Consider the following 15,701-nt stretch of genomic DNA (forward strand, 5'->3'; position numbering starts at 1 on the left):
TATGGGCTGGCAGGGACAGTAAGGTTCAAAGAAGTAGCTTGGTTTTGCAGTCCCTCAGTACTAGGGGTGAGGTGGAAGTTTGGGTTAGGGTAATAACCATGTAGTCCATGGGAGTCAATCAACAAGGGGGCATGGGGTCAGTCACAAAACATTCTGGATTCTTCAGGAAAGCTGAACAAGAAGTAAAGGACTATATGTTGGAAGTCTGAGTTCCCCTATGATCGTATGCATCCAGAGTGGGGCAGAGAAAAGTTGTATATGGTGCCATGGATTAAGCTTCCAGTAGATACTTCGGATACATGTGAAGATTTTGTGCCTGTCATGAAATATGAAACAATGAAAGTTTTGTTACCACTGACATTTAAGAAAAGCTTGCTCTTTGAAGAGAAGTGAAGCTCTGTTCTGCTTATGCACCTTGTTGTTTAAACATGGAGTATGTATAGACATAGAATATATATCAGACTATATCGATGTCCTACAACCTTTTGTGAGTCTGCTGTGTGTTGTGAAATGAAGCATAATTTCTCAAATTGACAGGAGCAGAAAAACAGAAAAGCTTCCTTCTCTGGAACGTCCCTCCCAATTGCTTTATGGATGCTGGAAATTGAAAGAAACCAGTCTCTTTCAAAAATTCCTTCTAGTCCTTCTGCCTGTAAGATCACACTGGTGCCCTGTGCTTGAAAATTAGTCCACAAGCTGCCTGTGGGTTGAAATGGATGAATCTATATTACACAAATTATTGGGTTTGTCCACCAGCATGGTAGAATTATATGTAATCTGACAGGTGGGCTTTGCTGCCACAGTCTTTGAGAGCTTTGTGGAACTAAACAGAATATTGTTGAATGTATTCAAGTTAAGAGATTTTCTCAAGCAGATGAAGCGCAATAAATTTGTATAATTGCAAAAGGTTAAAAGAAAGTAAACCACTTAAATGGTTTCAATTTAAGTACAATCTTTGGCAGTTCTGCTTCATGGAAAATTGAAGTGACTTGAGCATCAAGCATGTTAATTTTCTAATAAAATTGTGTACTTACTGTTAAAAAAAGTAAATTGAATGTCTTGCATACTTTGTACCTCTTTCTGATCAGAGTAGTGAGATGCTCAAGAAATCCAGCTTAGCCTTTTTTATTTTGCTTTTTTCCATTCTTTTTTTTGCAACATTCTTTTTAAATGAGATTCTTTTGTGGTATGATTTGTTCCCAGTAACTGTCATGACAGGTAGTAGAGAAACTTGTTTCTACCTCTGTACACTTTCAAGTAATCCAATTGCTTTAATGGTCTGCAGGTATCCAGGAAAAGGTATGATGCCATGCATTTCTCTCCAAAGACAGATTCACTGCTTGTTCTAGGCTCCTATGTTGTCTTTTTCACTGCTTATTAAAGGTTAAGTGTGTGTTTTCATCATCTAATGCAACTGTTTATTGAGAGAGGAATGGAATTCCTTCCACTTGAAGGAAGTAGAGTGTAATCAATAACTTCTCTGTTCTGCTGTGTAATTCTGTAGAAACTTGTGGTGGAATTAAATTGCCAAAGTACTGCCTTATAGAATGTTTCTACCTTGGCCAAAATTGTACAGGTGCCGTGTGATGTGGAATGCTCAGTTTGCTTTTTACAAGCTGTCTGAACAGTATTTATTTAGTTATTTATTTGTACTGGTTTAAGTTACAGATGCACAAAGATGATTTGCTGGTCCTATCCCCCTAAAATTGTGCTCCTTGGAGCCCTGCTGCTGGCATATCTCTGCAGTGCACATGTGTGTACATTAAAAGTAAATAATGACTTTGAAATATTCCAGAAATAATAGTTGTTACTTGTATGCTGATGTGCTTAATCAAGAGGAAGCCAAAGACCTGACTTTTTCATTTGCTTCTGTGACTATGTCAACTGCATGAGAACTAAAATACTGAATATGGAGACTATTGTATTTGAGAGTGTTACATTATTGCCTTTTGCCCTGAAAATTAAGAGGTAGTTGTGGCTACTTTTCCATTTGCCTCATATTTTCCATGTTGTGTGCTGTCTTGGCCAGTGGAGAAGCTGAAGAGCCAGTGGGACCACACGCAGCAGAGCGTGGAGGTGCGGCAGCAGCAGCTGCGGTCCATGCTGGCAGACAGCCTGCAGTGGCACGAGCAGAGGCAGCAGATGGAGCACCTCATGGAGCAGGGAGAGATCCGCCTGAGAGTGCTCCTGCAGGCCCCAAAAGAGACGCTTGCCAAACAGACTGCAGAGAGCAAAGTAAGATCACTTGGGCTTTTGAATTCCATACCAGATTCCTGGGTCTGTGTAGTGCTACTGGAGTCAATGGATGAATGAATGTGCAATTTAGTTGTGTTTTCTCTTTTTGGGCATTATATTTTCTTCATTGTCTATGTTTTTTAATAGATCAGACTTCCTAAGAATCCCATTCCAGGAGGTAAACGGGTGGCATGGGTGTCTTTGAAAGCTCAGCTGAAATGACTATAATGTAGCATCAAAAAAATGATATTATGCAAAAAGTTTGAACCCCAGACCAATTAAAATTTAATGATGCTGCCACAGAATTGACTTCATGGAGATATGTAGCAGTAGTTTAGTAAATCAAGGAACAGACTAAGGTATTTAAAATTGTCCTGAATTGCACTTCTGGTGGGTGCCAGGCATTTTTAAAATTTTTTTTTTTATTTTTTTTATTCCATGCAATCTTTGATGCTTTTTATATCATGTCAAGCATGCTGTGATAAATCTGTAAGTCTAGTGTCCTTTGTCCTGGTGGCTGTCAGAAAAAGGGCAGGCTGTAGGTGGCACAGTATGAGAGCTAAAGACACAGAGCAGTGAGGAGAGGCTCTTACCAGTGCAGTATTTAGAACAGGGATATAATAGAGTTTTAAAATATATATATTCACAGAGGGGCAATATAGGGGTGCAGCTGGGTATGGAAAGAGGCAGGGAGTATGGTTGTGAGAGTTGCTTACCAATCCATAGCTATTTAAGCACACAGTAAAGTTGTGTGCTTTGCACAACTGTCTGACTAATGTCTGTCTCTGCATAAGCAGGGAAATAGAAATGGACTATTCAGGCCCGTGCCCAAACAGAAAGTTAGAGGCCATAATATGCAACTGGATATATATATATATATATATATAGATAGATATATATACACGTACAGATATATGTGTGTGTGTGAAAATATTTTTCATTTAGAAATAATGAGTTTAGATTTTCTAAAGTCAAGGCGTGTTGTAAATATCTTGCCACAATAAACAAATATTTCTAAGGTATTTTCTTAATTTTAAACAAACAAAAAACCAAAACCAAAAATCCCCAAAGAATGAAATCAAATCCTCATACTGCACATTTCATTTATGCTGCTTTTAGATGCTGCTTATATTGCTATTATAATAATTCAGACTTATGCTACTCAAAATACAGAAGTGTTTTTATTTCTGTTGTCAGCAGACTATAAAAGAGGATTTCTCTAACCTTTGGTGGTTCTGGCAAATACAAGATTTTCCTTACATATTTCTGTTTTAATTAGTTCATTATCAAGACACTTAATATCTGTAGATTTTTTCTTTAAGGTTTTACTCCTAGATGAAAAATGTGCACAGTTTGCTTTTTAGAAAAGAGAAAAAAAATGAGTGGTTTATAATATGTAATAAAATGCATAATATGAGAAATAGTCTAATTTTAATGTCTCATTTGGCATTGCTTTTTAGCTGTTGGTACAGGATTTGCATAGAGGTGACATCACAGTAGCAGCATTCAATGATCTGTCTAATAAACTACTTCGAGAGTATCGTGATGACGACTCAAGGAAGGTGAAGGAAACCACTGACCAAATGAACACTTGCTGGGTTAATCTGAACCAAAGGTAATTGCAAGGTTTCACTCTATTTGTAGCAGCTGGTGTCTTAGACTTGCATTCTCTATATACATGTGTATTGTAGTCTCTTCTCTGTGTGCTTTGGTGCAGCATTTAGGGCTTCTGGGGATAATTAGTCAATTGCAGTCAAGCTCTTTTGATGATTGAACGTTCTCACAGCTCACAATGAAAAGCTTCTGTATGTCTTCTCATTTATACGGTTTATTTTTAAGCAGAGAATGAAGGGACTTCTCATGTTTGGTTTCTGGTCTTCCTGTGGCTATTATGCTCTAAGTGTATTTGAAAGTTCCTCTTTTATTCTTTGTTGCTGGTACAATTTATGTATTTGTAGTTTGTTTTTTGTCCTTCCTTTCCATAAGGCTCTAAGTGTTCAGCTTCATCTTCCCATGCATGAATTCCTTATGGCCTTTCATCTCATGGAAACTTCTACTGAATGGGTCTGTGCTTTGGGCTCTCAAGTGCAATTCTTCCAGTCCTCCCATCTAGAAAATATTTGTGCTGTAGCAACTGAGGCTTAATTGAAACTTCTTTCTATTCATCCTCTATTTAAGATGTATCTGCAGATATATCTCAATGACAACGTGGTATTTTACTATGCAGAATCTTTTTCCTGCAAGGTAATCTAATTTCTGCAGAAATGCTTTTGAGTATATGGTATTGATAGACAATTAACATTTAGAATAGTATCTGACTCGGAAATCTGTAAGTCTGTATGCATTGTGGTTAGAGGGAGAGAAGACAAAATTGATCCTCTTTATGTGGGAGTGGGGAAGATGACAACTGAAGTCTATATGTATGTGCATATGGAAGAAGCAGGTGCTTTTGGAATGAAATGTCAGTTAAAGGAATGAAAAGCCTACTTGGTAAAGCTTAAGGAGATGTCATCTCTTGAGGAGTGAGAGGAGAAGAATGTTACAGAAATTGTGGAATTATAGAATGATTTGAATTGGAAGGGCATTAAAGATCATCCAGTTCCAACCCCCCCCCCCTGCCATGGGCAGATCATAGTCCACTAGACCAGATTGCCCAAAGCCCCCTTCAGTCTGATCTTGGATCCTTCAGGGAGGGGGCATTCACAGCTGCTCCTGTTCCAGTGTTTCACCACCCTCACAGTGAAGAATTTTCTCCTAATCACTAATCTAAATATGCCCTCATTCAGTTTAGAGCCAGTATTCTTGTCCTGTCTTTATATGCCCTTGCAAAAAGTCCCACTTCATGTTTCATCTGGGCCCCCTGCAGGCTCTGCAAGGTTGCTGTAAGGTCCCCTGGGAGCCTTTGCTTCTCCAGGCTGAACAACTCCAATTCTCTCAGCCTTTCCTCATAGGAGAGATGCTCCAAAACTCAGAATATTCTATGGTTCTCCTCCGGACATGCTTCAACAGGTCCACATCTTTCTTGGGGCCCCAGAGCTGGATTCTGCACTCCAGGTGGGGTCTCACCAGAGTGTAGTAGAGGTGCAGAATCCCCTCCCTTGCCCTGCTGTCTGTGTTGCTTTGGATGCAGCCCAAGACACAGCTGGCTTTCTGGGCTGCAAGCACACGTTACTGGGTCATGTCCCTCCTCTCACCCACCAGCACTCCCAAGTCCTTCTCAGCAGGACTGTTCTCAGTAAGCAGGTAATGAAGGAAGGAGAATAGAATGTTATCTTATCCTTCCTTGGAGGAAAATTGTGCTTTGGATGTGGCAGCTTGTTTCTTAGTTAATTAGTGGATGAAGGGAAACAGCTACTTGTTGGATTAGCATTGACAGTAGACTAAAATTCTATAGTAGTCTCATTCACATTCAGACTTTGCAGTGTTATGGCTAGAACTGGCATAAAACTGCCCACTACTCAGAGAAGGTGACCAGAAAGAACAGCTCCTGCCCGGGAGCCTCTAATTAGTTTTGAATCTGCTTAAAGTCTAAAATAATAAGCTACTGCATTTTGTTGTGTATAGCTGAAGCTCCTTAATTATCATTGGGGCTACTGTTTGAAGTCTGCAGCCTAAGGAAGGTGAATATCTGCTTTGTTTATTAACTAGTGGCAGAATGTATAGGACAGCCCTGACAGCCAGTGGGTAGTGGAGCTGTTCAATGTAACCCCATCTGAGCAACACAGTAGAATTAAAAGGGGAGAATCTGCACAAAAGCACCTTTTCAACAGGATGAAGGTTTTTATACTTTCATTAAATGCAAGAAATAGAAATACCAGTGATGAGGCTAACTTTTTTGAACAGGTCTTGAGACGTGGGGCTTTTACGTAGTGGACGTGTAGCCCTATGGCTTCTATAAGAATTAGTCTCATAATGCTTTAAAATACCACTTTTTTTCCCCCTACTTGGAGGTTGTGGAAAGAGTCTTTAGTAACATCACCTGGCAGTATTGTGGTCCTGGTCACCATAAAAGCACTACCAGGAAGACTGTAGCCATGGCATGTAAAGTGCAGGTGCTTTTTTAAAAAACTGTTGGCATTAAGAGATTGAAGCTCCTCAGCTTGACATTGTGTAAATTGGATTCTTTTCCCAGTGGGTATTTATGTTTATTTTTATACTTTAGGGTGAAACTATAGTCATTCTATGTGTTTGTGCTGTCTTGGTAATGGATTATAGTTGCTTTCTGTACTGTCTCAGATGTTAGTTTCTGGGTTTCTTTTGATCACACACATGTATTTATGCATTGCAGATTTTTAGTATAAATCTGAAAAAAATAATTGGGTGGAACAGAAAGCTGAAACAGAGCCATGAAAACTTCAATAATAAAATAGCAATTTTTTTTCTTGGGTGTGTGTTTGCCAGTAGAATCTGCATAGACTTTCTCCACTATCACTGTATTAAGTTAGCTGCATTTGAAAATAATTCTTCAGCTTCCCCTCACGTTTAGTTCTTGCAGCCTGGAAGATGTACAGATCCTGTGTCTTTTGAGTCTGATCTAATTGTGTCAGAATTATTTGAAAATCCGAGTTATGTTTTTATAGCACGGGGTAATTTTTAATCTACAGTACAGAATTCTCCATTTTCTATTTTATGTTTGAAGTCTTTACTAGCAGGAAAGGAAAATATTTACATCTGCTCTCTAAAAGTGTTGCTCACTACTGCTATACATGTCCTCTTTAAAAACACCCATGTAATCCTAGAATGTTACTTGTAAATTTTTAGGCATTTAATGACAGGATTATTTTTCAACTTTAATTCAAATATATGGCAGCAGTGGATCACTAATAGGATTTCATTCTTTTCTTTAAACTCCACCAAGCTTGAGAAATTAAAACTTTAGAATGAAGACAATATTCTTCAATGAATGTTGACTTCAAAGTTCAGGTTGTCTCAATTCCTATCTAATACATCAGTACTTAGACTTAGAGATCTGGGTCACTTAGTGTTTCATCCTTTGGGGCTGTTCTTTTTCTTTGAAGGTCACCTTTATTACCAGTCTGTTCTTCTTGCTGTCACTCCTGTTCTTCCACCTTTGGCTTTAATCGCCTGCTAGGGAAGAAAATCCCTGCAGAGGGAGAGAGTTTTGAAGTTAGAGCTTGTAACTGCTTTACTTTACATTTTCCTCACAGTTACTTGGTGTGCTCTAATTTTTTAGCTGGTGCTTATTATCTTTTCTGGACAATATCTGTCAAACTACTTATTATCCCTAGCATGCTACTTATTTTTTCTCAGGACTGGGTGGTGAAGCATTCCAGCTGCAAGTGAGAAGCAAGAATGAAAGCTCCTTGCTCTCCTAGTCATTTGCTAGTACTCAAAACTTGGGCAAGCACAAAGTCAGGAATTCTTCTTAGACTCTTATTTTGGATAAAGCAATTATTATCAAGTCATGGAAGACCTAAGCTCCTGAAGTAGGGGTTGCAATACTGTCTTTGTCTGAATTGTCTCTAAAAAATTCAGTTAGTTATGCTAAAACTTAGGAACGTGAGCCTGGCAGAATTGGTGTTGCATGAGATTTTCTCACAGTCCTTGGAAGAAAACAGCTTTTGCTTGTACCTGTCTCATGTGATGTGCTAGTAAACCAGGGTACTTGCTTTGAAATGTCTTCTGAATGGTACTGAACGCCCACTGCTTCTTTTCTAAAAGGAGTATTTTAACTAGTTCTGAAATTCACATTTCCAAAGATTCCTTCAAACTGCAGAGCAGTACTTTTGCTACAGCATGATGAGGAGGAAAGAAAGCTGAAGTAGATGGGAGGATAAAGGAGACACAAGTTTGTGCCTGCCTGGAGAAACGTGGAAATACCAAATACTGAGTGTTTTGGCCTTGTCTGTCTTGAAATCCAATATCACTTTATCCCTAAAATCTTACAATATAGCTAGTGCTTGATATAAAAGTAAAATTGAACTTTCTGAGAGACATTCTAGCTGTTAGTTCTGTTGGAGGTTTCTCTACGGTGTTCTGGCATGGGACAGCTTGTTTCTTTTGTCCTGACTTTGGGAGAAGGAATGCTGCAGAATAGCAACCTGAAATGGGTGCAATTTGATTGGTCATGCTTTATTAATGTTGCTAATCAGAGCTTTTAAAATTGCTAGCTATAATAGTTTCTCATCTGAGTTTCATTTCAGTCATTAGGAGACAGTACTGTTATACAGAACTATAAGGTGATTTTTTTTTCTTAGGAAATTGTTTGAAGTTGCTGATAACTTAAAATGTTCAGATTATATTATTATTACATGAAAAAATTCCCTTACAGACAAACTTTAGTGTTTACATCAGCCATAAATCTTTTGGATTTTTGAAAATTTGGACCATATTGTGCCAGTAATTTTTTTAGGTTTAAATTTGTTGAGCATTGCTTGACTGTTATAATGGCAGTGTGTTTTTCTGTTTGCTTTAGTGATAGTGTTAAAAGTCCTGTCTTCTTCCAGAGAGAACCGGGTATCTGACTTTTCATCCCTTAGCACTTTAACTCTTAAGAATTCATGGTAGGGTTTCTGCTCACTGTAAAAAAAGAACAGAAATACCCCAAGCACTCAGTGCTTCTACTCCATGTGGTTTTTGTTGATGAGGAAAAACCCATTTTCCACACATGAGAATAACACTTCTACTATTTGGTGTAGCATAAATTGATGTTGGCAACATCCTAAAAGGCAAGTCTAAGTCTTTAATTAATAACTGAATTTTTACTGGATACCTTTTTAAAAAGGTCTGTCAAATGTATAACAAGTTCAGGATATCTGTGAGTAGCTATAGGTACACTAAAAACAGTGACATAAATAATGATAAAACAAGCTGTACACATGTATGGTTTCTTACTTAGATATCTTTCAGATTTCCTTTTAGTAGTTTCATTATGATGTATATAATGCTGTGTGTTATGGGGGGATGTTCTGACACTTGTCTTGTTTTCAGAGCTGTCGACAGGCAGAATTTCCTGGAGACAGAGATGAAGACAGTACAGGCTTCACACAAGGATCTGGAGAGCTTCCTCAAGTGGCTTCAAGAGGCAGAGACCACAGTTAATGTTCTGGCAGATGCATCCCAGCGTGAGAACACTGCTCAGGACAGTGTCTGCATAAGGGAGCTCAGAAAGCAAATGCAGGTGAGAAACTAAATAATATTGCCCTTAGTCAGGCTTTCTCTCAATGGCAAATTTTATTTAAAAAAAGCTATCTACTCGTATGGGGAAAGTTGCAGTCTATTAAAAGGTGTTTCCTAAAACAGTGTTTTAGAATTTAGGTGAATGAAGGAAGCAGACTTGTCTTCCTAAGGTTTGAAGTACATATTTTTGTGTGTGTCTTTGACACTGAGGGCTCTTAAATGTCCTTGGAGGGTGACTGCATTCAGGAAGTGTACGCTTCATTAAACCAAGTCATGTTGTGTGATTGTCCAACCAAACAATTTAATCTACTTCCCTCCAAGTAAAGCCCTCCTGGGCTGCACTCTCTCCTATTTCTGTCTGCCACCTTCCTCCTGCTTTTTCAGCAACCCAAAAAGTTGTGCTTGGATTACTTCTCCCTCTCCTACTGCCCAGCAGCTCCCCAGCTGGCCTTCTTGCACCACTTATTACACCCTGCACTCTGTGTTTGGATTAATGTCATCTGTGAACTAAGTGGGTTTGAGCAGTTTATAATGAAAAAAATACATTACTTTTAGTAGTGGTCTTAATCTGAACATATCTATGCCAAATTGAAATGAAACAAGACTGTTATAAGTATCTGATAGCAAGCTATTCTTGTTAATCATGGTGAAGAGCACAATATTTTGTGGAAGCTTGTATCTGTTGAAAATGATGTCACTCACCAACGTTCAAATGATTATAGTCAGTTAGGTAACTTATCTGTAAATATATGGCTTTTTGTGAAATGCTGAGATGTGCCTGGAGTGGTGACCCCTAGAACTTAATGTTATGCTTTCTATTGGCACCACTCCCAACTGCTGTAATGTAGTGGAGGTGGAAGAGCTACAAGAGGGCACTTACAACAGAAGGCAGTGCTATGTGTAAGTAGACTTATTTCTGCATTATCACACCAAGCTGTAGCTGTTATTTCACAGTTGGTTGTTAGCTCTGTGTGGCTGTGAAGCACTGTGAGTGTGGAAGGTTGTTTGCTGTTCTTTGCTGTGCTGCAATCTGATGAAAATTGCCTGAGTTTTCCTGTGTGAGGGAAAACTGTTGGGCAAGACTGCCTGCTGTGAGAGAAGGAGAAGGTCTATAACCAACTCCTGACTGCACGTTGTCCTGTCTTGTAACAGCTGAAAAAGCAGGTGGTGGTGCTGGGGCATGACCTCCCCTGGTTCAGCATCCCAGTACCTGATATTGTCCATCTCCTTCTGAAACTGTATGTTTCTACACACTGGGCACGTGAAGTGTCATCATTTAACTCACCCATGGCCTTACATAATGCAAGCCTTCCCTGGTTACCCTAGGAAGTGAGCACATCAAAGACTGTCACAGCATATTGACTTCCAGCATAAACTTTGTCCCCTATCATCTTAAAATCTTACTTCAGATGTAAATGAAGATGACATACAATGTCATTCATATCATGACACTGGCAAACACTCCAAAATTACTGTTTGTTTTCAAATTTGTTGCCCTTCTGAAAACAAAATGAAGCTCTAACATCTTGCTGTACCCTGAGAGGTCAAGCCCATTCCTTTGCAAGTTCTTAAGCTTATTGTCTGATTAATCAAAGATCATCTCCTGTTCTTCCCCCATTATGTTGTATAAAATAACACTGTTGTTCTCTTGGCACTTTGTTGAATATATAAAGAAGTATTGGTTTTAAGGTTAGTGCTCTGTGTGAAGATGCCTCTGCTCCCAAGGCCTGTGCATTAACTAAATCTTAACTATGAGTTTAAGGTGTGATAGATTCCAGGTGATGACATGAACCTAGACAAAATATGATGAATTTGTTGTTGCTGCTGTTGTTACATGTCAGGCATTTTGAAAATAGGATCATCTGTTAACCTGGCATCTGTGCATGGATGGGAGGACTACCCTCCATTACATTTTGGGCCTAACTTGTTTGGCTGCAGCTGAAGCTAGTCTATAGTGGAATCAACAATCTGAGCACTGAAGCCTTGTTTTGCCTTTCATTGTGATACCTGAGGCCAGCAAAAGTACTGTGCAGATAATGCAGACTTTAGGTGTTGTAGCAATGTCTTTTTAAAAAGTAGGAATCCACAATTATATAATCAGTCAGTTCAATTAATTCTCTCAGTATCTAAATGTTGTAGAAGACTTTCCATTCAGGTTAGTGCTGAAATGCTTCAGTCTGTGTTAATGTTTAGCAGTGACTTAGGAGAGATTAAAACCTAATTTGAAAAAAGATGCAGAAAATAAGCTAGGAAATAGTAAGAAGTGGTAAAATGTATGTGAAGTCCTATGCCTACAGATGTGAAGGTCTTCAAAATAATTCAAAGATTTTGTTGTATTAAAAATGCTACCGTAAGTAGTGGCTGCCTGTTTGTCTCACTGCTTGATTCAGACTTGTAGATGGAAAGATCTGGGAAGATGAAAAGCAGAACTGAAGGGCTGTGGGGTCCCTCTTACACAGAAGAGGTTTGAGCTTTAGCACAGTCATTTCTGAATGGTTCCATTGTTTCAGAATATTACTGCTTCATAGGTTTCCTTAAAAGACATTTGGTAAGACCATGTCAGCTAATCATGGTAGGCTCAATCTGGAAGGTTAAAAAAGCAGACTTCTGGTGGGAATGGATGTAATCCAGGAGCAATGGCATGCAGAGGAACAGTTCAAATAAGTGGTGAAGATGAGAAAAGACAGTGTGAAGGTAAAAGATGAATTCACCAGTGTGGCAAGGTGAATACAGATGGCAAGATTTCTATATACAGCGTGGAATTTGCTTTTCTGTTTACTCAAAATGATGATGTTGTAGACAGATCGAGAAGAAAGCAGAGCAGAGGGAAATGGAGTTTATGTGAGGAGTGATAGAAACGCTGATTCAGTCCTAGAAATAAGGATGAAAAGATTGTCTTCACAGAATTGGATGGGAAGAGGTTTTTAAATGTCTTATATGAAGAACCAGAACCTTGCATTCATCCCCTTTATAGGAAAGTGCCTTAGAAGAGGCAAAGCCGTGTATATGCACTGACATCTAAGCTGTGCATTATTTCAGATCATACCAACTTGTCAGGATAGCTGTTGCCTGCTTGTTGTGCTGATTAATGTGCTTGAAGTGTGTAGGTACCTTTTCATGTGGAAAAATGCACTTTAGATCATATGATCTGTGCTCCACCTTCTGTGTTCAGGCCTCCCTGAACCTTTGCTACAGCAGCCCTCTGATACAGGTTTAAGTAAATTCCTCAAAGCACCTTTGGAAGCAATTAGTAGCTGGCTCTGGTTATGCTGTGGTGTTGCCACACCAAGGGATATGTTGGCTGTATTGCATTGGGAGTGCCTTGCTCGTAGCAACATACTTCCATGCTCTTGAACATCCTACTGTCATCCTTACATGGCTTAAATAATTCTGCTTTGTCATGGGAAATACATAAAAATAATGTTAGCTCTTTGGATTCAAGGATGACCTAGAGAAGGGGGTTGATGATGCAACTGTATGCTTTTACTTTGTCAAAACCCTATTTTTCTCTTGTCTCAAGTCATTCCAGAAAATATTTAATTGGAAACGGCTTGTGAAAAACATTCTTGCTTTCTGGTGCAACTGAGAATCCTTTGAGATCCCTTTGACTAAATTAGCTTTAAGAGAGTTTTTACAGAAAGAGGTTTACCCCCTGCAGTTTTCCTTTTTCGTGTTGGGTAATCTAGTTTTGAGAAACGCCTGTGTGATTTATTAGCCTTTAACGTATGGCTGATATAATTAGGGCAGGTATCCCTGTGCTCCTCTCTCAAGATTTATAACACAATCTGTTATTCACTCACTCCACAGCTCTGCCAGAGCTGCGTTCAGTCTGAGAACGAGAGCATCCTTTCCCAGAGTGAGGGAGCAAGCACTCAGTCTGCCGATAGAAAGCAGCTACTAGGGAAGAACAACTGTTGTGATACACCAGAGCCGTCTTCCTGAAGGAATTCTTTTTTTGTTCCTGCAGCTTTCAGGCTTAAATTAATAACCTTTTTCTGGCTGTTTAGTGCACTCCTGAACGGTGGCAGACGATCGGCTGCTCAACTTCATTTGCCCTCTGCAAAAGCAGAGCTGAGCAGTACTGATCAGAAGAATCTGCGAAGGCTGGGTTTTTTTGCATTTGTTTTGTGGGGTTATTTTGGGAGAAAAACTTATGCTATATCAATCTTCTTTGCCTTTGAAACGTATAAAGCCTGTAGCTTGCAAAAGCAGTCCTGGAAGAGAGCATGCTCAGAAAGCTGGCAAATCATTGTCCAGTGACCGGGAGGAAATGATAGTTGCTCTTCATTTATAATGCAAATTCTGAGGTATCTTCAGAAGTGTGGCAAACTTAAAATGATGGCTGTGGTGAGAACCTCTCTTCAGAAAGTTGTGGTGTTGTTGCATCGTTTACAGAGGATGGCAGTTTCTTCTCCCCGTTACCAGAAGCTTTGTAAGGTAAGAAATGCAAGCCCTAAATGTCGAGTGTGTGTATTGCTAACTCTTTCTGAGATAAAAAGAAAGTGAGCATGGGATGAGTGTCAAAATCATCTAGGCTATCTTTTAAGCCTATAATGCTCTCCATGTATGTTTTGTTAAAAATGCAATGCAAAAAAGCCACCAAAACAAAGCAACCCTGTCCTTGTCAGAGTGATAAATTTTGTTTTAAAAAGTGCTCTCTAGCTCACCATTTAGGTGTCTGGAAGGAAACTGTTATGTGATTTTTATTTTTTTTTTTTGGGGGGGGTTTTTTGGTTTTTTTTGGTTTTTGTTTTTTTTTTTTTTTTACTCTTTTGTAAAATACTACCAGTTCTTTTCCCAGGGAGTTAGTTACTTCTTGGTAAATATGATTCTTTAACTCCTGTCTACCCACTATGTAAAATAACTGTGTTTTTTTCTATGTCCAGTTATTTTTCTTTTGAGCTTTATGAAACTTTTAATTAGGAATGAGTTCAGCAGACTTAACACGCAGCCATTAATTTAAGCTCTTTCAGTTTAAAAAATAAGGAAAAGTTGGAGAAAAAGCATGTTGACATAAGCTAGCATTAATTGCTGTTTTTACTGGCACCTGTTTTGGTGTTTTCCAGAGATGGTGTTTACATTTTGTTTTTTTTCACAGGCTCAGTAGATCTGAACCTTAATACTATGATGATGATCTAGGATACCTGATAAAATTAACTTTTAAAAGTAGTTTGATCACTCACCAGATTAAAATACGTAAATAAAATTACTAAACTTCTAACTGATCTGTAAAATCCATGAGTTAATACTGCTGCAGTGTTGGTGCCTATATGAGGTGGTCATACTGTGCTAATATTATTGAACTTTAAATATAAGGTTTCTGTCATGAAACTTTGCAAAATTATAAAATTCGATCGGTCTTCAGCTGTATATATACTGATATAACATTACATAAATTCTATTTGGGTGCCTTTGAAATAGTTTTTCTCTTCTTGCTGCTTATGATACTTTAAAAGTGGCTGTCTGTTTTTGTTTTTTTTTGAAAATATGTTTGTGTTTCGCATACAACGTGTGGGAGAACCCAAGTTTTGTTCTGATGATAAAGCAAAGCCACCTTAACTCATCCTACCTGCTTTAATCTGAAATGTGCTTTGTGTTGTAAGGAATTAAAAAATTGCATCAAGTGAGAGAGATCCCATCCTTAGACTGGGGTTTGAAAGTAAGGGAAAAGTATCATACAGGATGCTGTTTGTGACAGTGAAGCTTGTACTTGAAGTTGTGGCATATGGGAAAAAACATTTTATTCCAGTGGCTGTTTAGGTGTGCTTTACCAAGCTGTACTGTAGATGCATCTTCATTATGAAGAATGAGAGAGAGTAATTTGTGTACATGCAGACAGTTTTAACAAGCATTCCTCACTTGTTCTTGTCTATCAGTTGTCATTAAACAGCCTGTTTGCATTCGTGAATAAAGCAGATCTTTTTAATAATGTAAAGATTAGGATATAATTGCCTGTTTAGTCACATTTTTTGTATAAACTTGTTTGTAAAATGTTTGTCAAGCCACTGTTTAGTGACTCTTACAGTAGTAATTATTTGCTAATTAGCCTGAGAGCCCAGTAAATGGTTGCATACTTAATTTGTTGAATTTAATTCTACCCAAGGGGTAGTGAAAAAATCTTCTAAAAGGCTGTTATTAAAATACATTTTCTGATTGAGAACCCATGCAGTAATAGCCTTGGGAATTACACATTGCTTAAAATTACACAGTATATGGGTTTTTTTTTTCTTGTTAAAAAGTCATGTGGCTTAGTTTTTCAGATGTCTGTGCTTAGTTTACTGAAGGTAGAATTGTTGGTCCTCTTGTAGAATTAAATCAGACAGTAA

The 15,701-nt window shown here is 38.4% G+C and overlaps 1 protein-coding gene across 5 annotated transcripts in view; it reads left to right on the forward strand.

The window, feature by feature from the left end:
- Positions 1-15,701, forward strand: part of UTRN (utrophin) — a 334,555-nt gene that overhangs the window by 146,116 nt on the left and 172,738 nt on the right. For all 5 annotated transcript variants that reach the window (XM_079299176.1, XM_079299179.1, XM_079299174.1 and 2 more), the window contains 3 exons: positions 2,030-2,235; positions 3,696-3,850; positions 9,187-9,376. In XM_079299176.1, coding sequence (XP_079155302.1) covers positions 2,030-2,235; positions 3,696-3,850; positions 9,187-9,376 — 551 coding nt within the window. The remainder of the gene's footprint in view (positions 1-2,029; positions 2,236-3,695; positions 3,851-9,186; positions 9,377-15,701) is intronic.

Source organism: Erithacus rubecula (genome assembly GCF_903797595.1).
Source record: "Erithacus rubecula genome assembly, chromosome: 2".
Classification (NCBI taxonomy): Eukaryota; Metazoa; Chordata; class Aves; order Passeriformes; family Muscicapidae; genus Erithacus; species Erithacus rubecula.